The following is a 27,227-nucleotide window of genomic DNA, read 5'->3' as shown; positions in this document are numbered from 1 at the left end:
TTAAGTCACCTCTGCAGGTAACCACAAAGAGCCTCATTTTGGTGTCAAGGATCATGTATTATTTGGTAATTGATTCTAAGTGTTGTACACATAATAACTAACATGTAGAGTGAAGTGTTCAAAAGACCAAAAAATATATATAAAGCAGACATTAGTAAAAGAGGCAAATAGCAGTAGTGCTTAAAGGTGACCATTGTACAGCACCTACAAATTGATGATCTGTCTACTGGCTACTGTTTCTGATGTAAAAATTGAGTTATACATTATCAAAGGAACCCTCATTATCCTCTAAGGCTCATGAAACCCCCAGAACTACAAGTGTAATGTAATTAGTTGGCCATCCTGGTGACAAAAAGGAGCATGTGATAATTGATCATTTTAGATCACAGGTAAGAAACAGTCATGTAGACATTTTTCCACAGCAGACACTTTGACTTGTCATGGTAGGAAAAGCCTGCTTAGCCTTTCTACAGACCGGGCCCCAGATAAGCGGAAGAAAATGGATGGATGGTAGGAAAAACACAGGTGTTACTAATAACATTAACTAACAATGGCTCCATTGTATTCAAATGTTTCAGTAAGTTATGACAGTGAACCAACCTGCTCAATACCAGGACCATGAAACTGAAGCTACTAAATGGAATTCAGCCATCATTCATATTTATTATTTACACCTGTGCTCTTTGTGACATGTCAAAATGTCCTCTGTGAAAAAGGCCTGTTGTTTCAGATTCTCATTTCAGAGGAGGTTCATACATCTATCATGATTTATATACGATGTACTTTTCTAATTTCTCATAAAAGGGTTATTTAAAGTCTATCTGGCAAAAGTGTATATGGGTTCTTTGGCAGCAGGACTTGTCCAGTGAAAAGACCTCATCTCATCGTCAATCTCATCTTGACTTCCACCCAGTGCATGCTGGGATAGGCTCCAGCTCCCATTTACCCTGGATCAATGAATCTTCCTCAATATCAGAAATTCTTCTAACAAACAAGCAGAGTGGTATCCACTTTTTTAAAGATATCCATGTACTGTAGATGTTTTTGACAACATCAAAATGATGTGGGAGTAATTGCCTCACCATGAACCCATCCTGTTTTCCATAAATAAGAATTTCTGTAACCTATCATGTGATGTCTTTTACTATTAGTATTGAAGAAATAAACTCTCTCCCTTTAATGGAAATACTACTCCATCTCCCATCCTCCATACCCCCCATATGCTCACCCTCCCACACAGCAGCTCTCTACCTCATACTCCAGCTCTGTCTCTCTCTCCATTTACTGCTCCTCCCAGCAGCATCTACACTCACAGCTGAAAGGAAGAACTGAAACGACAGCGGTCTGTACGACTCATAATCCCTGCCATTTAGGACGTATGCAGAAAACGCCCACTTCCTCTGCTACTCATCTGCACTGGAAAAAGGTAGAAAAGCTTTAATTATTTTTCTAAATGTAGGGTTTTTGGTAAAATGTACGTGCAAAGCACAAAGAAGCACATTTCTACAGTTTGGAATAATATTTTTGTTTTAACAAAACATCAAAAGAAGATCTGAAATCTGCACTAGAAGTGTAATTTTAATTAAAACAGAGATGGGTGTGGAGCCAAAACTAACTAGCTAAGCCACCACTGCAGAATTAACAAGAGGAAACACTGGTGACTGTATTGTACTGTATTTTGGTTGTGGGCTTGCCAAACTGATCTGTAGTTCTGGCATCGAGGGTTGTGTTTAGTTTTCAGGCAACTAGCAGGTAATATCTTGGTCTTATCTCGTGTTCTGAACCTGTGGTGCACCAAAATGTCAAGTCAAAATATTTGTCGGCTCATGGTAATAAATGAATAATCATCTGGTATCTTAGTGTTGCAGCTAAAACGGGAGGCATTTGAAAAGGGTGGCATTGACACATCAGGGTTGTTCCTCACTTCCTTTAATCCCCCCCCCCCCATACATGACTTGTGTGATTCACTTCTTAGGAAACTCAGAGCATGCTAGTTCATGCTTTGTGTTGCTTGTTGCACCCCTGATTTACAGAAGTGTCTGGGATTCCCCTGGACTGAAACACTCTCACTTCTTCTCTTTGCACATTTCCTCTGCAGCTTCTCCGTGAAACAAAAGCTACAAGCTTCAGGCCTACTCATTCTGGTGTTTGTTGACTCCTTCATGTACATTTTGCACATGTAACAGGTGCTTTATTTGGAGTTTAGATGTTTGACAGGAAACATTTATGATGTTGCATTTTTAGAACATGAACTTTCAGTCACAGGATAGTCTTTTTGGATATTCGATATTGCATTCACCTTTTAAATATATATACATTTGCATGTTAATATTTATTTTTAACATGGAACAAATAAATTCTTCAAAACAAAACTCAAAACATTTGGATCTCTCTGACTTAATGTTATCACTTGTCATCTGTTCCCATTATTTGTTCTGTTATATATGTATTTGTGCTGATTTTAGCAGAAGCATATTGATATTAAAGTATTGCTGTGATATTATGATATACCTCTACCCCAAAATGGACACCATGTCAATTCTCTGTTGCATGTACGTGCTTCTGTCCTGCTGTATTAATTTGGATAGCAACAGCACTTGGCCTTTGCCATCTGCAAACCTGACTCCACAATCGGGACACGATTGTCGATAGTGTGACTCCAACACAACACGAGAGGCATTATCACAGAAACGATGAGGGCTCTTCACAAAGCTGCCACTGTAACAGTCTCTCATGGGCCAACAACAGCACTGAGATTAGACAAGAACCTGACACAGGAACAGAGTAAACTGCTGTTAGTTACCCTCTGGACTTACACTTCTGAGAACCTATGCCTGAATATCTATGGAATGTCATTTCAGTCAATATTAAATAAATAAATGCATACATACATACATAAATAAATATGGCTTTGAAATAAATCCTGAAATAAATAAATGAAGCAATAAATATATAAATAAATGTAAATATATAAATTAGTCAATATAGTTAAATAAATAAATTTTTTATTTTTAATTAAAAAATTACGGTTTTCAAACTACTACTACAAACTACGACTACTTTTTTTCAGGGGACTTTTATTTCCTAATGCCACATTTATTTCCCAGCTCTTTATATTTCCATTTCCTGTTAAATGGGCGTGGTTATCTTTCTTTTTCATTCTCATTCTGATTTAAGTACAGTGGAGGAAGGTTTTGCTTTTTGGAGACTTCACAGCAGAACCTCTGCAATGTGTTCACGGCAGCACACATTCTCAAGCCTATAAGACAAGAGTACTTATATTTACAAATGGCATTAAAATGATCCAATCTGAGGAAAAGACCGCAATGTGTCCTGTGAAGAAATACCTCATCAGCAGTGTTTGACTCAAGATGGATCATTTCAATTGGGCCAGTAAAGCCCAAGCTGTGCCAGTCAGCAAGTAAAACCCTGAAATTGTCAACATCTATTTTCCTCACCACACACACAGAGAGAGAGAGAGAGAGAGAGAGAGAGAGAGAGAGAAGTGGTGGCGAGCCCAGCAAGGCACGCATATTTTAAGTCACTTTGCACTCTTCAAGAGGGCCCTTTTTTCAATAATCCATTATGCATAGCAGCTCTGGCTCTCCCTGGTATTTCTCCTACCTTCTTGACGTCAGTTGCCATTTGTGAGGGTTACCCTGGCAACGGCCAGCCTCCCCGGGAGATGTCTGGTGGATAAGACGGCCCTGATAAAGCCTTTTAAGGTTCTACTGTTGCTACACCTTTTAATTGCCTTTGATACAGTGGAAGTATGACATGGAGGTCGTCGGGGCACGTCGCCACATGTGGGCAAAAAATGTGAACGTGCAGATAAAAATAGGCATTGAGAAGCTGCTTCAGATTGACATCCCATTATCTCCACTTGATTTTGATCGCCCACATATTGGGCTTATTTTTGAGCAGTCCTGTGAAACTGAATTGAACACGATAGATCTATTTTTAGCCACGTTCTGCTCTACTCTCCCGTTACACAAAAGACATATGTGTGTACGAACCATTTTAACAATGTGACATTGTAGTGATGAGATAATATGTAAAGACTAGATAAAGCACACAGCTCATTGTGATGCCTCTGAACAATATACAGATGTAATTATGAGATCATGTGAAAACATCAAATATCATTCAAGTTATTAATGTAAGCCATTCAACCCTTAATCCCATCTGGTATGCAAACTTGTCCATGCACATTATTGATTATTATAGTACATTCAAATGTATTATTGCAGCAGAGGCCATTGTAATTTTGTATCTATGCAAAACATCAGATGGCAAACAATAGGATGAAGAAACCTGCTGTCTACAAATACCAACCTGTTGTTAGTTTTGAGCCTCTTTTTACACAGTAATGAAGGAATACTGTGCAGTCAGCTCTTGTTATTCCTCCTAAGCCCTAAAACCACCCTCATATTCAAATTATTTCATTCAGCTGCCTGACTGTTACTGTATTTTGAGCTCAGTTACTTGTGCACAAGCCATGCCGAATTTGCATCGATACAAAAATGTCTCATTATTAGGCAACGATACAGTTGAGATACTGTACACGATACCTGTTCCAGGCTCCAGGAGGCTATTTATAGCCTCACCAACATGTGTGTCTTTCTTTTTTTTTCAGACACCAGGCTATTGATGTGCTATTTTTACAGTGTCAACTTGCTCCCTCCCTCTCCTTTTGGTTGCTAAGCAATGGGCCAAGGGACCTGATTGGCCAAGGATGTGCTTTTGGACACCTTGACTCTGATTCTCAGCTGGCTAATGAATTCAGTATTTTTCCTTTTTATAGGCAGAGCGCAGAAGAGTTGACTCCTTCTTATGTATTTTTTTTTAAATCACTGGAAATCAATCTCTGGTCCAAAAAGGCAAAAACATATTACAGTAATGAATTGACTGTTTACTAAAACATAGTGTATGACTAGAGTTGAATTGTAGTTGCATTGCAGTTGTGTGATTTATGTCCACCTTTGAGCAATAATTAATACATTTGTTGAGCAACACCAGACATGACACAACAGAAAGCTTGGGGTGACCCAAGATTATGTCATCTTTAAAACAAGTCAAGTTTAAGACAAAAACCTGTTAGTGTATCATCGTTCACACCATCATGCTATACATTTACCAATAACAGTAAAGCTCTTCAGACGCCATAATTATTGTGAGGATGTGAGGGCTATTGGTCTTCAATATATGGTCAGATATGTGGTTATGATTTGGTATGAATCATACAACTTCTCTAAATTGTATGTGAGAATATTCAGATATATGCAGTGACTTATAGGATGGTATAGAGGAATTAATAAACTATTTCTTCTTTTGAGAATGACTGTCCAGAAACATGAGTAACACTTATTGTGCATTCCTGTATTTATTAATGTGTTATATTTTAATAGTAGCCTATCTCCAGGCTGCACTAATGGCAAACCAACCACAACATATGTTTCTGCTATCATGCTAATCCTAATCCTCATAATGTGTTTAGGGGGAAATTGGTCTGACACACCTAAACTACTGCTGTGTGTGTGAATTCAATTAATCTGACCCCATGCCACTCCGAAAGGAAACCAAGGGCTGGGCAACTTTCATCTTCCCTCCATTGATTATGGCTCATGCAGAGATATGGAAAAGCCTATCCCACTGCTCCCTTTCATTGGCCCCATTAAAAATTCATCCTTTCCTAATGGAGAGAGATCCTTTTCAATGAGCCCACTGCAGGCCAACCGTGGTGTGCTGGGGTGAGACTTGGCACAGCTGTCTCCTGGCACAAATCGAACCTTAGAGCTTTATGTTTTGATTTTGGGTGGTTTTGAAATAGTAACTGATTCATCTTCACTATTCTGTGTTCTAGTTACTGGATATAATGTAAATTATTTAAGCCTCAATAGTGTAGCAGCAGAAAAAATATATTTCTGTAGTAAATGACATTGTCTTCATGTCACTTGGCACAATAACATTATTTATTATAAGCATATCATGCCTGCAACTAATAAGTAATTAATTAATTTATTAATCTGCTGACTATTTTATTGATTAACTAATCAGTTGGTCTACAAAATGTCAGAAAATAGTAAAAAAATGCCCAACACAAGTTCCCAGAGCCCATGGTAACATCTTCAACTGTTTTGTTTTTTCCGACCAACAGTCCAAAACCCAAAGATATTCAGTTTACCATCATAGACAACAAAGAAAAGCAAAAAATATTTACATTTGAGAAGCAGGAACCAGTGAATTTTTGCCATTCTTTGCTTACAAAATGACAAATGATTATCTGAATAGTTAGTGATTAACTATCTCATTAAAATTAAAATGCCCATCACAATCTCACAGAGCCCAAATTGCCTGCCAACAGTCCAAAGCCTAAAGATAATCAATTTACAAAGATATAAAACAGAGAAAAACAGGAAAATCCACACATTTGAAAAGCTGGAGCCAGAAAATGTTTGGCATTTTTGTTTGATAAATGAATGAAACTACTATCGATTGTCAAAATTGTTGCTGATTAATTTTCTGCCAATCGATTAATTGTTTCACCTCTAAAGCATATGGCTACATGCATACTTACTGTACCTTTTGCTAATTACAGTCTCATAATAGGCTCCTCAACTGAATAGCAGCAATATAACCACATTTGATTTTATTGCTATTCCTGCACATACTGTATAGTTTGACTAAAGTATTTTGTACTTATGAGCTGTTTTTATATGTAAAATAAACAGAAAAGGAAAATATATAACTTTACAATAATGCTCACAGGTAACAAAGTAAAGTCACAATTGGTAATAGATTACATTCATACAGAAAACCCCAAAATACTGTACTTTCCTCACCTCCAGCTTTAATACTAATACTGTAGATTCACGACTCTCCTGGTTTATTCAGTGTATTGGTATGTGAGCAAATAAAAGAGTGGAGGTTTTGACCAAAAAGTGGCTTTGCAAACCTGACGTGAAGTCCTTTTGAGTCACCACTACGACTATTACAGGTTTTATAGGTCTAATATTTGTTTCCTGTATCCCATTCGGTTCCTTTTTGTTGAGGGGGCTGACAGACGGTACCATTTCGCCCGTAGGTTACACGACCCATTTCAAACATTTCCTCATCTTATAAGAAAATGTTATTACCGATTGTTTTCGAGTACTGACTTAAATATAAACAAATTTGCAAGGGTCTGATATTTTAAAACGTGTTATATTGGTTAGATTATAAAAAATATCAATGTATTTCACCAGCGTGCACCCCTCAGCGTAGGCTGTTGCCATGTTCCCACTTTCATGGGTGTGGTGATTAGCTTGCTTGGTGAAAATTTTAGTCTAATCCGACCCGAGTTGCGCTGGCTTCTCCCCCATTTAAACCGATTAAATTGTTTTAAAATTAACACGTCTGCCTTTGCGATTTCTCCCACAGCTGGGATCATGGTTGTCGTGTGAAAACGGATCGGTGTGACTCGGATTGGAAGGACAGACAGAGCCAAAAAGCCTGTTTCAGGTAACGTTAAGGACGTGTAGTCTTGTCTTGATATTTTGGTGGCTTTTAGGCTATTTCCTGCTTTGCTAACGGTGGTTGTATGTTGTTTTACATTGAGGGTGAGATGCAAAAATGTCGGTGAGGTTGAAATATTGTCGGTGGTCTGAGCAGCGGTGTAGCTCTTGACATAACTGTTCCCAGAGGCCACTATTGCCTCAATGCTGTTTTTTTCCTCTAAGCAAAGCTTTCCACTGCTGAAAATCCACTGCTATCCAAACGCGGCCTTTTACAAGCTGTCAAGCTGTTTTTTTTTTTTTTAGGCGGAACTATAGGGGCAAAACCCGTCACTAGTAGGCACATATTCATCTGTTCCCATTTCATACATCAGGTTGCTCATTTGTGGTTGCACGACACCCTGCGTAGCTTTTTCCCCTTTTCTATTAAATATACATGCCAGTCCGCCTTCACCCGAGCTGCAACTGGTAGCGTGACGGAGCGCGCGACTCATGCAATTTGTTGCATGGCTCAGAAATGTATCTCGACTCACATAAATTCATAAAGATGGTTAATAGATGTTAATTTAATCTAGAGTCTCCGAGTCTCCATATGATGCAGCTGATGGCTTCCTGTCTTGGCTGGTGTTGACAGTCAGTGTATAAGGCAGGACAGTGGGTTGCTGTTGATGTACGAGTTTGTTAAAGTTAATATGCAGCTTACTTGGGCCTGGTTAGTACTTACCTACAGGTTTTATTACTTCTGGCATGGCTCTCATATAATATCTGGCCTATTTAATCAAATGTGAAGATGGATAGTATGGTGATTAATTAACAAAATATAACGTTAAATATAAATAAAGTGGGCAAGTAGATACATACACTATTCATTTAGAATAGTTACCACTTAACTGTAATACAGCCTTTTAAAGCCAGGTAAAGCTGAATCGTTTAGCCGATTGATCTATAAACTGATCGACAGAAAATTAATTTAAAAAAAACTTAGCAAGAATTTTGATAATTGCTTAATTGTTTACGTCAATTATCAAGCTAAAATGGGGGGGGAAAAAACCCACTCTGGCTTCAGCCTCTCAAATGTGAAGATTTGTTACTTTTCTCCGTCTTATAACATTGTAAATTGAATAGATCAGGGTGGGCTGCTGGTCAGACAAAACAAGCAGTTTGAAGACATCACCTTGGGCTCTGTGAAATTGTGACAGGCATATTTCACTATTTTCTGTTTTATAGACTAAATAAGTAGTCAATTAAATAAAAAAATCATCAACAGATGAATCGAAAATGAAAATAATTGTTAGTTGCAGCCCTACAGCCAGGAAAAGACAACACTGAAAACATTTTACAGTAACCTGGAAAATGAAAGGCAATGTATCGTCTAATAGGGCTGGGTGATAAAATATTCAGCATCATAATATTATAATTGATCGACGTTAATTTGAATTGTGTCGTGATGACATGCCATTATTATTATTATTATTATTATTATTATTATTATTATTATTATTACACTGCTTTCAACAATACTGCCCAGCCCTAGAGTACTGCATCTTCATGCTCTACATTTTCTAACTCCTATTTGTACAGCTCTGTTACCAAACCTATACCACACCTCAGAGAAATTAACCTGTGGTAACAGCAGTTTTTATAACTGGACCCATTATACACCAGCTGGAAATCTCAGACTTTCACATAAAATGATCATGATTCACTTCAGATTATGGATGTCACTTAGGGCCTGTTAGGACAAGATGGTTTCTATCTAATTAGGTTCTTGTAGTTTTGATTAGGAATTATGTGTGACTGCATTATGTGTAATTCTGTAACCATCTGGTGTAGGTGGGGTGAAACCTGTAGTCCAAGTAGGTCATACAGTCAGCACACATTCATTTACTGTGTTCCTGTCAGTTTTGTGTGATGATAAGCAAAATCAAACCTTTTCTCATTTTGCTGGGGACCAACCAAAACACCTCCATGGTGTCCCTGCCTAATAGTGCGTTAAGTGATTTATCTTCCCTACCAGATATTCTCTAAGCAGTTGCTAATTTGCTGTTATAATTCATGACACATAAAGTAAAGTTTATTTATGAAAGGATATGATATGATCTTGTATCACCTGACTAAAAGGAAGAAATGTGGCCTCTGATCTCACCAGGTATTTCCTCCATTCTCTGGATGTTTGGAATAGTCATTGGATTATCTAAACAAGTTTACACCTGGTGGAGCGGACCTGCTGCATCCAGTTTTCACATTCACGTGCCAAACCATGGATTCTCAGATAGAAGCTGTGAGGGCACGATCAGGCGTAGGTGTAGGGTTATTTTATTTTTTAAAGATGTTTAAACTTAATCATCTAATGAATACCTGAACATATTCATCCTCCAGCAGTGTATTTCATAAATTAAAAATCCATAGAGACTGTTATTGAGGAATTGTATAGAAGCTGATTTGAGTTCAAGAGAAGGAAAAAGAAAAGAGCTCAGTATTGTTTGGAATTAAGCCTTTAGATTGTACATTTATTACAAATTAGGGCTGCAGGATATGGTAAAAAAAAATCATATTGCGATTATTTAGACAGATAGTTGGAATGATCATTTTTGCATCACAACTTTAACTATTAAATATGATGACGTGACATTTGTTGCGGTCTGTAACAAACAAACATGTTTTCTGGATAACAAGATCTGTAGGCGAGGGTATCTCTGCAACACCACAGTACTTCATTAGAATGCTGTTTTGTCATTCATTTGACCTTTTATCAAAAAATTACAGCTTCTGCGATTTGGATATTGCACTTTGCCATATTGCGATTTGGATAATATTTCGATTAATTGTGCAGCCCTATTACAAATTAAACGCATCTTAAGATTTGAGAACAGACCGTCTAAACCAGTGAAATATTCAAGTTAGCGAAATGTATTGTAAGTGAGCAAAATGTCTAAATAGGTACAGAAAGTGCATACATTTTGTAAATGTTCTGTTCAGTGTAACTCGAAATTCAAAAGATATTTGTGTCCAACTTATACAATCTGATTTTGATAATGATAAATATTAAAATTTTACTGTAAACACTGGTATACAGTGCTCACAGTAGTTCAGACCTTGCTGTTCATAATGTTAATTCCTTAACTTCCTGACCATTTCATGTTGTTGGGCCCCTGTGGCTCCGGGTGCAGCTGCACTGCCTGCACCTCCTGCTGCTCTGTTCACCAGTATTTGTTCATGATTGAGGCAGATGTGACTGACTTTCTACTGTATGAGACTCAGAAGGAGCAGAAGGTCTCATTGACAAATTTAAGTTAAATACAAAATATGCTGAGTGTTATGGCTCCATTAATGTTTGATTTGACAAATTGAAACACTCTGCTTCTGGACTTAACAAGTTCTCTTGAAGCACTTACTGTCCTATGGTTGAATATTTCCTGCTGAACATGGACTATCACTGAGTCAGCAGGGACACACGCTGAAGGGTCTCCTGTAACAAATATATTGTGACCAAGCTTCATTATTGGAGACGGAGGAAGGAGGTCTCTCCATGTGTCTCTCTTTCTCGCTGTCTGAGTGGCATAAAAATGAAAGTTTGCATGCCATTAAGTCATTAGTGAAAAAATGTCCACCACAATTTCCCATAGCCCAAGGTTAAGTGTTAAAATCGCTTGTTTTTTAAGACCATTAGTTCAAAACCCAAAGATATTCAGTTTACTATCAGAGAAGACTAAGAAAACCAGCAAATATTCACATTTGAGCAGCTGGAAGCTGTGAATTTTTGGCATTTTGCTCAAATAAATAAGGACTTTTATGATAATCAATTATCAAAATAGATACATTTTCTGGTATTCGACTAATCGATCAATCAACTAGTCATTTCAGCTCGACTTCAGACAGCATACCTTTTTATAATATGCCAGTCAAAGACACATTTCAAAACTTTTTAAAGTATTTTGTGTGCTTAATATGATTGTTTTTGTTATGGTCATTTGAAAAAATATATTTTCTGTTGTCATTCATTTCTCTGTTGTTTATTTTATCCTATTACTGATTATATTTTAAGTTTGATGATACTATAATTGCCAATAATGGTATGATACACATGTGATGAATTTTTGATTTTAAACCACTATGGACACTATAGATAACCAGAGCCATGCGTAATGGTCATGTATCAGCTCCTCTAGCATTGTTGGAAGACTTTGTCAACGTAGCACAGACATGAAGTGAAATTGCATCTCTTCTTTTCCGTTGTTTTCAATGACCAAATGCAAACCGGTGATTAAGGGCGTATCTCCGTCCATTTCTGGCTAACTAGTGACTGAGATTTATAGAAGACAATTATGTGTACGCACTGCCTTATGAAGGTGATGCAAAGACGCAAAGTGTGTATGCCTATATCTGCCTTTTGTGCATCTTTTTCTCGAACCTACAGTTTTATGCCGATGGAAGCTGTTTGGTCCAAGTTCAGACACAGTGGTCTTCTGCTGGCTGCTGGGAGCTCCAGCATGAAGCTGAACATGTTGGATGGGTGTTTGGTTGGTTGGTGTCAGAAGGGCAGTAGCAATTATAGCCTCCCATGGCCAGTCTCAGAGACCCAACTGCGGTGGTGCCAAGCAGCACTATCTACTGTAGCTGGCAACACATACTAAACAATAGGCAGCTCCAACACACAGTTCTGCCTTTGTCACCCTGATACTGTGTCATGCTCTGGGCCTGCATTGGCCCGGCTGGCTGGTTGCATGACTCCAGTCACACAACTGGAGAAAAGACATGCACACGGCTGCTCACTGAGGTTTACGACTATAAATTGTAAAAAGGTAAACTTAATCTAGTCCATTTGTGGGGACCATTTATCTGTGTGACCGCTTCTTTTGGCTGCGGTTGATATGTGGTTACTTAGTACAGCAGTAATGAGTGTCCTGTTTTGGTTTCTAAATAGTATTTAGTATCCATGTGTGAACTAGACAATTCATGTGGCACTTTAGCAAATAGCACTGACATGGCATGCCTAAAATCAGAGCAGTCACTTTTATCCAATCCAATGGGAAAGCACTCCAACGCATCACGTTTTTCAGCGTCGTCATCATCACCGTACCTGCGTTACTTGTGCTTACTCATGTGCTCCGTTGCCTTTCACGACACAAGCCTCTGGCTGAAAACATTGATTGAAAATATTTAGCCGAGTGTAGAAGGTCATATCAGGTGTTTTGGTAGTTCACAAGGTGCTCTGTGTGACGTGGTAGATTTCAGAGACATACAGTATAATGGATCCATGGCAGTCATAGAGCAATACCACATCACAGGCGAGCTGACGCTGAGAGCCTCTCTTCAGGGGGGTTGCGTCAGCCAGAGGGAGTGACGTCACTCCTGAGCAGCTGAAAGCATTGCAACGCTCGCTGTCCCTGATGCCTCGTTACTGTCAAAGACCTCTTTGGCTGAGACAAGAGTCCACGATGAGCAGTCAAAGGCATCCTCTCTTGTGTTTGCAGAGGCACAATGGCCAAAACCAAGTGAACCAGGAATCCAAAAGAGCAGCTTTCCACACACTTACAGTATCTTAAAAGGCAATCTCAGCAGCATGAACATCAAATCATTGTCTTTGTTAATTATTTGCTATTTGTATAATGATGGGGTTTTATTTCGTGGCGAATAAGTAGTTGGGCACCTCTGTAAAAATTAAGATACAGCGCAAACAACGTACTTTACATTAACATGATTTCCTGTGAAGAGGAAGGGCTGGACTCGGTCTAATTGTTGAATTATAGAAAATGGAACTGAAAATTTAATCTCGGAGGGTTAGACTTCTGGACAGCAAAACTGTAAAGCAGCTGGAAAATGAGGGTGGTGGGTGCGGTCCAAACATTTCTGAGGAGTGTCTAAGTGCTTTGTGACCCACATTCAGGCTCCCCAAGGTAAAGGAAATGGCATCTCGCACATGCATAAGCGCGCGTGCTTGTGCGTGTGGGTGTGCGTCCCCACAAATGGACTAGATTAAGTTTACCTTTTAACGTGTGTGTGTGTGTGTGTGTGTGTGTGTGTGTGTGTGTGTGTGCACACACACAAACAGAAGCTCAATCTGACACACATTTAAATAAATGTTCACAGAATGTATACGCACACAGATAAATATATGCACTTAAGTTCTCTTTCTCATTTGGACATTTTGTCTACTAAACCATCCAGATCTGCCCACAGTACGTACGTACACACACACACACACACACACACACACACACACACTTTAGGCTCTTCAGGGCCGGTCGAGCAAACAACACAAAAGCAACGCAATGCAACAACACAAAAGGCTGATTGAGTGAGGAAAGGTCAAAGCCTGGCTCAGATGGCCTTTTGAACCAGATTGGGGGTGTTTGAAGAGCCAGGCCACCCTCCAGGCCCCCACCCAGCCTCACCCAGCCCCACCCAGCGCCACCCTTTGCAGCACCCTCCTTTGGTCTGAACCCATACAGGATACCTGTGTTTTTCTGATGAAAGTTCCCATCCTTCACTCTCTGTTGAACTCATAGTATTTCTGTCTCTCTGTCTTGCAGGTGTCAGCTGGTAAAGTGTGAGTGTGTGTGCGTGTGCGTGTGTGTGTGTGTGTGTGTGTGTGTGTGTGCGCGTGTACAGGCACGTGTGTTTTCCCAGCTCAGTCAGTGTTTTGAGTGGAGTGTGGCCTGAGTACATCACAGAGGGACAATGAGCGAGCTGGAACAGTTGCGGCAGGAAGCCGAGCAACTACGCAATCAGATCCGGGTATGGCAACATTTTGTGTGCACACGCACATGTTTGTTTATGTTGACTTGTGTGTGTGTGTGTGTGTTTGTACATCACATGTGTGCCACTGTCCATTCACTGCAAGCTGTGACTCACACAGTTTGAGATGAGACAGTGACGCACTCAGCATGTAACTTGTCAATCAGCCGCTTTCATTCTTGTGCAGAAAGTGGATTGTGGGAATTGATTTATAAATGTGTGTTGCTGCTGTGTGACCATTGAGATATTCAGATTCTGTGATTGGCAATAACTTATGGCACATGTTTAGACACTTATTTGTCATTTATCTTTTTTATGTTTGTCTACATGTTAAATTATTTGTGTGTTTGTCTGTGTAGTAATCATGTGTTACATTTAGCTATGCAGCGACTGAATAAGCTGAAATTTGTCACTGGTCAACATTATTATTATTATTATTATTATTATTATTAAGGCTTTTTCTTGTGTTGCAGGATGCTAGGAAAGCCTGCAGTGACTCCACTCTGTCACAGGTAAGACTTCACCTCCACATATAGAATACTATGTAAACAATTAGCGCTATACAAGTACAGTCATTTACCATTTATTTTCCTGCAGTACACTAATCGGTAGAAGTGTCAAAGTATACATTAGAAATCTTGCCCAGTCTGCCCTCAGCCTGGCAGTATTTATAAACATATGTTGTCACTGAATCCATATAAATATCCCACAGACAATATACGCAAATGTAAGCTCCACTATTATTCGTCATTGTCCATTGTGGAGTGATGTTGGCCTGTTTTTGCTGCTTCAGTCCCCTGTCCAGTGATGTGTGTGTTTGTGGTGGTGCGTGTGTGTGTGTGGGCCTCGAGTGTCACTGCTAAAGTTTCTTCCTGTAATTTGGCAGATCACAGCTGGTCTGGACTCAGTGGGCCGGATACAGATGCGGACGCGACGCACTCTCAGGGGCCACCTGGCCAAGATCTATGCAATGCACTGGGGGAGCGACTCCAGGTAGTGAAGTTATTCTACAACACAATTATTAGTTAAGTGCAGGATAGGAAATGAACCTTTATTCCCCCACAGGTTTTTTTTTATTTTAATTTTTTTTTTTTTTGTCTTCTTGGTCTGATTTGTCTTTTTATTGTTGTTGTTTTTTTTTTTGTTTTTTTTTCGGGGCATTTCTGATAATTGGCAGACATACAATCTGTACTTTAAGATAACATTTAACTTGTTTCCCCATTTCTCGAAAGTTTTGGATGACCTTACAGAAGAGATTGCTGAAGTTTTACACCCTCAGTCCATCGTCAACTTGTTTTTAAATATTTTTCAGCATAATGTTTTTGATCCTGTGGTTGGTGCAGGTTTGGTGTTTTCTTCTGCTGGCTATGTGGTGTCGTTTTCTACTGCTTTAGGTTGCTTGCCCGTTCGCTCATTCAAAAGAGTCTTTTTTTTTTTTTTTTTAATCCCTGAAAACACTGGAACAAAATTATATCTGCTCTGTACTTCACATATTACCTACAGTGAGTCTCAAAAAATGCTAACAGCTTAAAAAGGATAAAGGGATGCTAATAATAATCATCGCAGTTTAGCCCATTTTTTTGTTTCTAATTTTATTAGAATTGTACAAACTTTGAAGAGCATTTGTGTTAATTTCTGTTGCCGCCAGCAGACTGTTGAATTTCGAGACTGCCAGTGAGAGCATGGCGACTGTTAACACTACATCTATAACTGTCAAGATCTACAGTTTGCCAAGGATGGGCAATAAAAAGGTTTCCATTCCAGCCAAACATGGACACACCTTCGGCCACAGTGCAGGAATTTTACAATAAAATTACCAGTCTGGTATTGGCTTAATCTCTGTCTTGGAAAATTGGCCTAACTGCTTAAATTCTTACCCACTAATTCCCATTAGTATTAATACCCAAGACCCAAGTAATACCACCAACTATCAATATCTATGCAGTGTTGCGTAACTTGAGTTATGGCAGCATATCAGTACCAAATTACTCTCACTGTAAATATACGCTGGTATAATTACCGAAAAATGTAGGGGTTCTCAACAACTTGTATCACTGTTATAAAACGATATTCTTTCTGTGTTTAATATGTCTGTGTCACTCTTTATCTTTCTCTCTGTCCATCTGTCTCCCAATGCAATGCACTGGGGCAGTGACGGCAGTCCCAGGTGTGGGGCTATACTACTACCAGTACCAATACTACTATTACTACCACTACTGCTACTACTACTATTCTACTAATATGACTAATAACACCATAATTGACTGTCACTACTGCCACCTCCACTACTACTGTACATCTGTCTAAGTGCTAGCACTGTTTTACGCCCTCACTATGAGCACTGTAATGATATTCACTGGGAACAGAGACAGGCAGCCACCACAGCTTATTTAATATTTCTTTAAAGATGCAGTTTGTAAGATATAAACTTTTGACAGTTTTCCAAATGTTACGATGATTCAAAATTAATCGGTGAGTAAAGTTCCTCTGTGTCCATATTGGACTGCAACTGTGGATGCACGCATTGAGTTGTCGCTAAAGTAAAACTTACAAACTGCTTTTTTAACTATTTGCTGCAATTATGAGCACCAAGAATTATCAGTCAATATAGTATTTTCCCAATAGTATGCATGCAGTGCACTGATCTTTATCCAAGGAAATGAACTGGAAGATGGTGTAGCCAAAATGTAGTTCTGTTTTTCTGTTTTAAAAAAAAAAAAAGGAAAAAAAAATGTAGATTTTTAGAAAACATAGATCACAAACTTCAGGTTCTGTTTTAAGCAAATTAGTTTTCTCTTTTTTCACCACTAAAACCTGTGTTTGAGTGTAACTATGTCTGCTTTCAAAGCTAAATACTGGTATTACCTGCAACTGATGATGCATAGGCTGTACAATCGTGATTATTCTGTTAAGTGTGTGTGTGTGTGTGTGTGTGTGTGTGTGTATTGGTGTGAATGTATGCGTGTGTGTGCCAAGCACCCTCTGGGTGACCCTGTAGCAGGCCAGTGTTTATTTTGTATACAGCCACTGACATTTGAGCGTGATGGCTCTCTTCTTGATTGTAGCGTAGCACTGTCAAACTACTTCCTGTTCGTGGAGAGATGGAAACACCCAGTCAGGGTGGGAGGGGTTCCAGCTTTTCCTGTATCTGCACCACCTAGAACTCTCTACTTCACCCTCTTCTCTGTCTTCCTGTTTTGCTGTCCCTTCTTGCTGCCCCACCTCAGCTTCTTTCTATTGCTTTCTCAACCCCTCAGGCCTCCACCTCCCACCTGACAGTAGGGACTTTTACGTAACTTGGGTAATAAATATTAGATGGAGGGGACATTAAATGTGGCTTCCCTGGATGAGGAGACTTCCACCTGGAGGGGGAGAAAGAGGGAAGATGGAGGGAAATGGGGACTGGGAGAAAGGAGTAGGGAGCTCATGCTGTATGCTGTTTGACAGAGCATCTTATGTTCATTCAGACAGTATAGCACAGTAGTCTGCAAGGTGGCTGGCTCTCATTGCTTTTAATGATCCAAGTGCATGTTCTGTAGATTATGTGTTTGTTTGTTTTTTTTGTTGTTTTTTTTAAATGTGTGAGCCTTGTCTCATGCTGCTTTTCTTAACTTGTTTCTAGGTTACTTGTCAGTGCCTCGCAAGATGGAAAGCTAATCATATGGGACAGCTACACAACAAATAAGGTGAGATTATTGATAATCAATGATATAATATTTAATATGTACGAGAATAGTTTCATTCAAATCCACCTGAGTTACAGTACATGTAGACGTTTTGTGCCATCAGTAATGTGCAGCTCCTGTCAGATTTCACTGACTCTCCTCTTTGACTTTTGGATTGGAGAGATGGTTTGACAAGCTCATATCAACTGTCCAGATGTTCCTTTAAAGTACAGGCTGTAGTTCATGGACTGGCTGTCTTAAACACAGTATGGTTGTACGGTTGTTGGGAACTGCGTCTTATACCAATGTTTTGACATCCAAAGCAGAGGAACAAACCACCCCAGACTGTCTTGCGCTGTCCCCTTGCACTAAATGTTAAGTCCTGTTGTCTTTGCATCATCTGTGTCATGATGTAATTGTTACCACGTTGGTTATTGGAATCTTTTGCAACAGTGCCACCCAGACAAATGTAAGAATACATCCTTCTCTGAAGTACAGAGGAAGTGGCAGAATTTTGTCAGCTGATGACTTAAAAGCACCACACAGCATTCTGGATTGAAATATATTAAATTACCTTAACCTCAAAGCCTTTGACCTTAATTAACCTTAAAGCTCAACATCACTTCCTTTTATTGTATTTAATAAAGAAATGACTCTGACTGTCCTTGTCCTCAGATGCATGCCATCCCGCTGCGCTCTTCCTGGGTGATGACGTGCGCCTATGCCCCCTCTGGGAACTATGTGGCCTGCGGAGGCCTGGACAACATCTGCTCCATATACAGCCTGAAGACCCGTGAGGGCAATGTGCGCGTCACCCGAGAGCTACCCGGACACACAGGTAGACACAGGGCCAGCTAATAAAATGAGCCTATCTTTGGCTGGACTCAACAGAACCACTAACCCTGAGAATATTGCTTGTTATTTTTATACTAACACTTACTAACTGACAGTTATATTTTTATCACATTCTGAGCTGAGGGCAGCACTCCAGCATGCCATGATTTGTCCATTACCTGTGACACGCAAATTCCCTTACTGTAGTTTTAGATTTAGATATTATGTATAGACTGGCTGGCTAGTTCAGTGAGTCAAACAATGGAAAGCTACACAAGCTGTTATTTTCCACTGACTCTCATATGTTTTCACTGGCTTATTTACAGTACGTCTCTTGGCACAAACATCTTGAGTTAATTTTACAAACCTAGATTTGGGCTTTGTTTTTTCCTGCAATGTAAGCATGACATATGGAAAATATATTTTTCCACATATAGGGTAGAACTTTGCTTACAATACATTTTCATTAATCTCACTTGTCAGACTAGGGGGAGAGAGAATACTATTTTATCACTGTGAGAAATTGCCTCCACAATAGTTTCACTAATATACTACTGCAATTCTAGAGCCTGCACATCCCTGAAGGAGGAGGGACATGACTGTTTTCTGAACCCAGGGCTACAGTGCTGGATGAACATGCCGGCTCAAACCAATACCTCAAAAAAAACAAATAGGCCCATTTTTCAACACAGGATGTGGATTAAAGGTGGGCTCAGCTACCTGGGCACAACCAAAATGAGTGGGAATGCTCATAAGGGCCACAGGCCACACTTGCATAAGGCAACATCATAAAGAAGGATTAGCACGTCAGTAAATAATCAGTCGTGGTAGGCCACCATGTGAGTAGTTAAAGAGTTAAGTGTCTTGCCCAGGGCTACTGACAAGGCAGGGCAGAGCTCTCCTTATCTGATGTTGAACCTCTGTTTATCTCCAGGTTACTTGTCTTGCTGTCGTTTCTTGGATGACAACCAGATACTGACCAGCTCTGGAGACACCACCTGGTGAGCAACGACTCTGCTCCCACCTGCACACCTTAAAGAATGAAGCTCTTTACATTATATAAATATTGTATTGATATTCCTGTTTCCATGTTCCTCCTCCACATTATATAAAAATGAAGAGAATTGTCAAGAGTATTGTCTTAATGGTGTTTAATACTGTAATGTGAAAGTTTATGTAAAAGCGTTGTCTCTCACACATAACCATCCTGTGCTGTATACTTCCCACCTGTGCCTTCATAATAACTGAGGGGACACTTTTGTTACCCATACCTAACCACTAACTCCTTTCTTGCAGTGCATTGTGGGACATAGAGACAGGCCAGCAGGCCACCTCCTTCACTGGCCACACAGGGGATGTGATGAGTTTGTCTCTAAGCCCGGACTACAAGACCTTTGTGTCAGGAGCCTGCGACGCCACCTCTAAGCTGTGGGACATCCGTGATGGCATGTGCAGGCAATCCTTCACCGGCCATGTGTCCGACATCAACGCCGTCACCGTGAGTACTGAAACTTCAGTCACATACACACTGCAGGAAGGAAGAGTGTAAAAGATTAACATTTTGCTGTAGTAGCCATGGCTGACAGTATCAATATCTTGGAAAAGGTCATTTACAAAGTATAGACGACTGAAACCCACTGCACCTTATTTTGAAGGGGAAATCCTGACTTTTTAGATGTCAGGTGATGAGTCGAATCAGTGATAGGAAACTTAAAAAAATCTATTTAGTGTTTCTTTTGTTGGTCCAACAAGCCCGACTGTTATTGCTTTATTATCTTTTTATTGTGGTAATCTAAATCAGTGGACAGTAGTAATATATTTATCATAGCTACATATTGGTCATCATCATCCTATCCCTACTGGAAATACAGCATTACTCATTTCAAAGTGCTCCTTTAAAGCAGGTCACCGTCTTAGGTGCATGCACAATGCACTTATATTGACCCTGGATGGTCTGTAAGGCTCTGGGAAAAACAAGAAGCCTCTTTAAAGAAAACATCTCCGCAGAGGCTCAAAAACATGATACGATGATTTAACAACACTTTCCTTACTTGATATAAATTTTGTTCTACGGCAGTTTTTCCCCAATGGGAATGCCTTTGGCACTGGCTCAGATGATGCCACCTGCAGGCTGTTTGACCTGCGAGCCGACCAGGAGCTGATGATGTACAGCCATGATAACATCATCTGTGGCATCACCTCTGTGGCTTTCTCCAAGAGTGGCCGACTGCTCCTGGCCGGCTACGATGACTTCAACTGTAACGTCTGGGACACTCTGAAAGGCGAGCGTGCAGGTAAGCAACATTTAAAGTCTGTTTTCATTTTAGGTGACAGATGAGGAGACCATACACTATGAGACTTGATTCCCTAACCTACATTTATACTCCAGATGAAAGCGGCTCAAATCTGATCTGTTTTCTTGTTCAGTAACTTCAGCAAAATCTGCATGGGGTCACTTTTTTTATTCTTTAATTTTCATTTGGACCACATGAACTATGAGGTATGAAAGTTAACACAACGTGCATTTGACCACTGAAATCCAAATTGGTTATGACAATAAGCATCTTGGATTCCTGGCAAAGTTTGTGTGTATATGTATATATGTATATATGTGTGTATATATGTATATATATATATATATATATATATATATATATATATATATATATATATATATATATATATATATATATATATATATATATATATATATATATATATATATATATATATATATATATATATATATATATATATATATATATATATATATATATATATATAAATAAAAAAAGGTGTTGTCTTTGGTGTGTGCTTATTTTCTCACTGCACAAGGTGAGAGGGATGCACCCAAATTTAATTGTAACCTGCAAACTAACTTGTCAGATTAAAACAAATCCATTTTATGAGGGAAAATAGTCTTCAATTCAATGTGCAAACATGTAATCATTTAGTCAATTTCTTCTCTGGTGTGAAATTGGGATGAAGACACCACCCATGAAAAACAGATGTGCCATCTGTTACTGTATTGCACACACATTTTAAATTTGTTATTGGTAATAGTGTATGGTATTGGTAACTAACTAATGTTTTCATTATCGATTAAGCTGCCATTCATTTTCTTTATTTGGTTAAAAGTTGAAATTCAATAGTGTGAACTGCTTATGGTGATTTCGGAGTAATTAATTAATGTCATGTTTGAATGGCTCTTGACTTTGGCTCTGGGTTGCAGATTTTTAGTAATCAACTCTGTGTTTTATTTTCTTGGACCTCCAGGTGTGCTAGCAGGCCACGACAACAGAGTGAGCTGCTTAGGGGTTACAGAAGACGGCATGGCTGTGGCCACCGGCTCCTGGGACAGTTTCCTCCGGATCTGGAACTAAACAAACCTCTTCCTTGTTGTACTCAATCACTGCCTGCCAACTTCCTCCCCGCAACCCCACCCTACATATCCCAACTCATCTGCTGGGCTGGACCTGCGGGGTGCACACTGTGTCAGCCGAAATCCTCTTAAATCACCCCCAGTTCTCCTCTCTGCTGGCAACCTGCCCACCTGTGAGAAAGTACCAACTCTTTCTACCTTTCCGAGTGTTTTTTATTTTTTTTTCACCCAGCTATTACACAAAAACAAAAATAAGAACCTTTCAGTAAAGTTGTCCAATCAAAAATAAAAGATGAGTTATGAAAAACTGAAGGAAAAAAATAGAAGATTTCGCCCTTATACCAATTCTCTAGAAGGCGATAAAGAGCGTCTGTTACCATGACAAACAAGATGAACGTGTGTAATATGTAAATGTATATATAAAGACAGTATATATGTATAGCATTATGTGTGTATATATGCATCATATATGCATATATAATGTGTATGTATATATTTTTGTAGTTAATTTCCCAACCCTTTTTTTTTTGTTTTTTTTTTCTGATTTTGGGGGTTTTATGTTTTATTTCAAATGTACATATATTCACATTACTACACAACATAATGCCAGAAACACTTTATTTTATCCTGTGAGTACCAGATTGAGTGTAAGACAATTTAGACACCGCAATGTATCATAATTCTACCTTTAAAAAAAAAAAAAAAAAAAAAAAAAAAAAAAAAAATCTCCTTTCATTTTCTAATATTTCTGCAACTTGATGATGTAGTCAAGCCCACTCATCCAGCAACAAAAGAGGATATAGCAAGTAAACAAAACAATTTGCAAAAATAAAATTTGGCCCAGCTAAGCTCACTTTCCTTATTTGTGTGCGTGTGTGTGTGTATTATAGTTACAGGCAGTGGGCATGACTCGTGCACCCTGTATCTACAAATGTTGCGTTCATGTGAATGATGGCTATGATGGTATATTTATTTTCTTTTAACAACACGACCCCTGGCATTCCTCACCAGTCTTTTCATTTGGAAGGAAAACGTCACACTGCTGTGGTAGTGATTTAGAGAGAGAGAGCTTCAAAACCAACAAGCGGTGTTAAGTTTTTAGTCTGGATTCAGCTTTAGCACCAAAGTAGAAACCAGTTAATTTTAGGCTAAGATAGAAAACTTTATTTAACTGGAGGCCCTGCCTTGGCCTATACTCACATGGATTGTGGTTTCAAATCACCAGATGCGGAATATCTCAAGACCACATCCATTCCTTGCTAATCAACAGCTGTGTGATATGATAACCCAATAATGGTCCGAAAAAAGATGTTTTGCATCATAATATCCCTGTCTCTTGTGGCCTATAGAATCTACACTTTTCCTTAAAGTCAAGACGAGCATCTCATGTTGCCCGTACAAATGACTCTGATGGACAGAAGGGCATCGGAAAGAGAGACACGTTCTCCCCAAGCAGAATCTGTTTTTCTACTAGCCTGTAACGGCTCTGAGGCCTGTATGGACAAATGGTAGAGCGGTCAGTCGTTATGTGAGGATATTAAAGGACCATAAAGGACAGCAGTGACTCTGTCAGTGGCCTCTGAGGACTAGAGAAAAGATGAAGAGAGAGATAAAGATGTCTGTCAGAGCTCGCCATGTCATTTTCATCTTTTTTCTTCTAAATGAAGGATCAACGAGTCCTTTTCGTTGTCAGCAAGGTGTAAACTAAGTGACTGCATGGAACTGAATTCATGGTAGCCACTCACACCAGTGCCACTGCAAGCCTCTAAAAAAAACAAAACGAAGAAAAAAAACAAACAAAAAAAACAAAAGGGGAAACTTTTTTTTTTAAGGGTTTAATACTTTCAGAGATTTGTTTTCTTTCCTCACCAAAAACATGTTATGAACTGTTAAATATTGCTTGTGAAGAAAGTACACTTGGTAGACAGAAATGTACACTTAGTAGAGAGCTAGAAATGCACTCACAAACTGTAGTACAAATGTAAACCATCGAGCACATGGCTTATTTACCTATAGAAGTGGTATCTCTGATTTTGAGTATTTTCTCATCACGCATCTTACATTATTTTGGTTCCTCTAAAGGCTTACGTTAAAAATTAATTAATAAACATAATGTTTGTGAGTTGGACCTATCCGTCAGCTGTCCTAGGTGCCTATCTCGAAATATAAACATTTGACCCACATGGGCTAGATAAAGGAGTCCTGTGAGATGTGGCACTATATGTCTCCATTTTGCCTTACGATACCATTTATAATAGAAGGTAATACTAGCATCGACTACATTAATGTTCTCCTCTTACTATTCCTTTTTACACACTGATCAATAAGAAAGATTGCTAATTATTTCTTTTCCCAATAGAAGCACATTCTGATACTAGTGAACACTAAAAAGCATGCTTACAGAAAAACCACCACGACCACATGCAGCGCCATACTGCTTCTTAAAGCAAGTGTTTTACATCACGTTTTATACAATTCTGCTTTCTACTACTACCGTACAGTTTGTAGTATTTATTTAGGTTCAATCAGCTATCAATGAAACCCCTCTTTGGCATACCGTGATTCTAGTGACCTTTTTTATTTTTATTTTTTTTTATGTTTTAGCTGCTTCTACCTTGCTTTGCGTTATGAATCCATTTTGTGAGAATGTTTAAAAATAACAGTTATAGTTTTTAGCCTGGGAATATCTTGGAGGTGTGTAGAATGTGATATGTATTGCATATCAGTGTTGAGGTGTGTGTGTGGGGGTGTGTGTGTGTGTGTGTGTGGGGTTGCTGATGTATGTGGATAACATATAGATCTAAGTGTTACTTCCTCATTTGTGCCAATGTTATCCACAGACCCTGAGCTGTGAACTGAAAACTAGTCAGTGTGACAAAAAAATGTTTGTTCACTTTACTCAAGTGCCAGCCTTCTCCATATCCTTCAATTAAAGTCACATCAGTATCTGATTTTTACACCCAATCTGTTGTCTGATCAAACAGGTGGACTGCTTATATCTGAAGATGGGTTTTTGTATCCCAAAGTGTTAAGTTGACAGTGCTTATTAAGGCTGAAGTTTCTGTTTCAGTCAGCAGACATCAGAAGTTCATGTGTCCCCAGATAAAGATGATAGACTGACAGTATGTATGTATGTAAAGGAATAGATCAATATTTTGGGAAATGTTTGCTTTCTGGCGGTTAGATGAGAAGATCCATATCTATCCGTTAAAATATTAGGCTACAACCAGTAGCCACTTAGCTTAGCACAAAGACTGAAAACAGGGGGAAACAGCTAGCCTGGTTCTGTTCGAAGATAAAAAAATAAAAATCTGCCTGCCACCACCACTGAAGCTCACAAATTATCATGTTATATCTAATTTGTTTAACAAAAATTGAAGTGTAAAAATGACAATTCGCTGGACTATTTCTTGGCTGGTATGCTAGAGTAACTTCCTTGAGTTGCCACTGGTTGCCTGGCAACTAGTCCTCACATACCCGGCCTGTTAAACGGCCAATCATCATTTTTACACCCAGGTTTTTGTAAATATTATATAAGATTTTATTATTATTATTATTATTATTATTATTATTATGTGTTAATTTGTGAGCATTAGAGATGAGGAAAGGCAGACGTTACCGTTTTGACAAAGCCTAGGCTAGCAGTTTCGCCCTGTTTCAAGTCGTTGTGCTATGCTAAGCTAGCTGGTCGCTAACATTTGCAGTAGCCTTTTAAGTTATTTGTTAACTGACAGACATGAGTGACATCTTCTCTAGCTCTTCGCCAGAAAGCAAATAAATGTATTTCCCCAAAATGCCGAACTATTCCAATAAACCCACCCTGTTCTTTCTTACAATTATGAGCTGTGTGAAATTGGGGTGGTGGGGGGGGGGTAATACCATAGCCCTTGACAGCTGAAAAGAGGATTGTGTGTATTACTGACGGCGATATTCAGCAGGCAACCATTTCCCCGCTCTGTGTGTAATTCAGCAGTATTAGCAGCTGGAATAGTAACACTTCTGTGCCTGTGCAATTCACTCATCTAAGTAGTCCAGTAGACTCATTAATCAAAAAGGTGCTTGACTTCATTTAATTTCACATTATTGTTGTATTTACCTGAAGTCTCTCCTCCAGTTTCTTCTCACATTATAACTACACAACTGATATGGAGCTGTTGAATCGGCTTACTTGATGTTACAAAAAATGTCAACATTTGATGCATTTACAGTATTGTCTGAAGTACAAAGCTCAAACGAACCTAAATCTGTGACTTCTTTGAATCATTGGAGTTTGTATGTTTGGCAGTAGTTGTTAGGCGATCAATGTAACTTGCCACTGTCACCCACAGTGCCAAGGTCTAACTTCAAAGAGCAGATGTGAAAGATTCACTGCTGCACAAGTTCAGGCAGTATTTTGAGGACTGTATTTGTACAACCCTCCAATTTAGTATCTGAACATGACAAATTAGAAGTTTCTGTTCAACATTTAACACAGGAGAAATAAAATTCAGTGACACCCTACCACTAGAATTGGTTATGTCACATGATCACCACCACAAAATAATGCACTGCCCCTTTGACATTACGACCTACTGTTCTGACATTTGTTTTGATTTTATTTATTGTTTTATGCCAGTAAAGACCAGGGACTTGGTGCCATGATAATTCAGTGCTATTGTGTGAAATTATAATCACTTGTTATGGAATAATTTTTATAGTCTTTTTCACACCAGACCTTTTTTTTGTATTTGTACAGTGGCTTGGTGATACTGATATGTTGCCATGAGTTATTGTAACCAATAAAAAGCTTCTAACCAAGAATACAAATCCTGGCTGATTTCTTTTTTTTTTTTTTTAATTCGACTGTATGCAAGCATGGAAAGAACTACATACAGTATTTGTCTAGTCATATAAATGTTTAAGCAAGGTTTTTTTGTAGTGCATTGAACAACTGAATAAGTTAAGTTTCATTCAAAACCCATTTGAGGAGAAAACTGACCCTGGCTGTGTAGTTTGAATAAGTTTTATAGTTAATTAACACAAGCTCATTTTTGACAGCAAAGTTTCTTTGTCATAGAAGCTAACAGGTGATTTTAGCCAAAAGCTGAACTGTTTTTGTATTTGAGTATTTAATAT

The 27,227-nt window shown here is 38.8% G+C and overlaps 1 protein-coding gene across 3 annotated transcripts; it reads left to right on the top strand.

Annotated features, from left to right (window-relative positions):
• Positions 1-1,311: 1,311 nt before the first annotated feature.
• LOC122877889 (guanine nucleotide-binding protein subunit beta-4) lies at positions 1,312-26,912 on the top strand. Of its 3 annotated transcripts, XM_044200072.1 has the most exons (11): positions 1,312-1,426; positions 7,420-7,500; positions 14,027-14,231; positions 14,705-14,743; positions 15,118-15,224; positions 17,854-17,917; positions 18,572-18,734; positions 19,665-19,731; positions 20,027-20,228; positions 20,808-21,024; positions 22,007-26,912. In XM_044200072.1, the coding sequence occupies exons 3-11, from the start codon at positions 14,175-14,177 to the stop codon at positions 22,111-22,113; spliced, it is 1,023 nt and encodes a 340-aa protein (XP_044056007.1). In that variant the 5' UTR covers positions 1,312-1,426; positions 7,420-7,500; positions 14,027-14,174; the 3' UTR covers positions 22,114-26,912. The 3 variants fall into 3 exon arrangements, with proteins under 3 accessions (XP_044056007.1, XP_044056006.1, XP_044056008.1); XM_044200071.1 differs by lacking the exon at positions 1,312-1,426 and having other exon boundaries at positions 7,275-7,500; XM_044200073.1 differs by lacking the exons at positions 1,312-1,426; positions 7,420-7,500; positions 14,027-14,231; positions 14,705-14,743; positions 15,118-15,224 and adding an exon at positions 16,355-16,398.
• The last annotated feature ends 315 nt before the right edge of the window (positions 26,913-27,227 follow it).

This window comes from Siniperca chuatsi, linkage group LG6 (assembly GCF_020085105.1).
Source record: "Siniperca chuatsi isolate FFG_IHB_CAS linkage group LG6, ASM2008510v1, whole genome shotgun sequence".
NCBI lineage: Eukaryota > Metazoa > Chordata > Actinopteri > Centrarchiformes > Sinipercidae > Siniperca > Siniperca chuatsi.
The sequence above is the reverse complement of the archived record's forward strand: the minus strand, read 5'-3'. Positions and strand labels throughout refer to the sequence as shown.

Bases quoted from the DNA above. Each gene is read 5' to 3' on its own strand.
- LOC122877889 (XM_044200072.1), top strand. From the start codon at position 14,175: ATGAGCGAGCTGGAACAGTTGCGGCAGGAAGCCGAGCAACTACGCAAT. The intron at 19,732-20,026 runs GTGAGCAACGAC...CCTTTCTTGCAG, and splicing joins AGCTCTGGAGACACCACCTG to TGCATTGTGGGACATAGAGA. The intron at 20,229-20,807 runs GTGAGTACTGAA...GTTCTACGGCAG, and splicing joins CCGACATCAACGCCGTCACC to TTTTTCCCCAATGGGAATGC.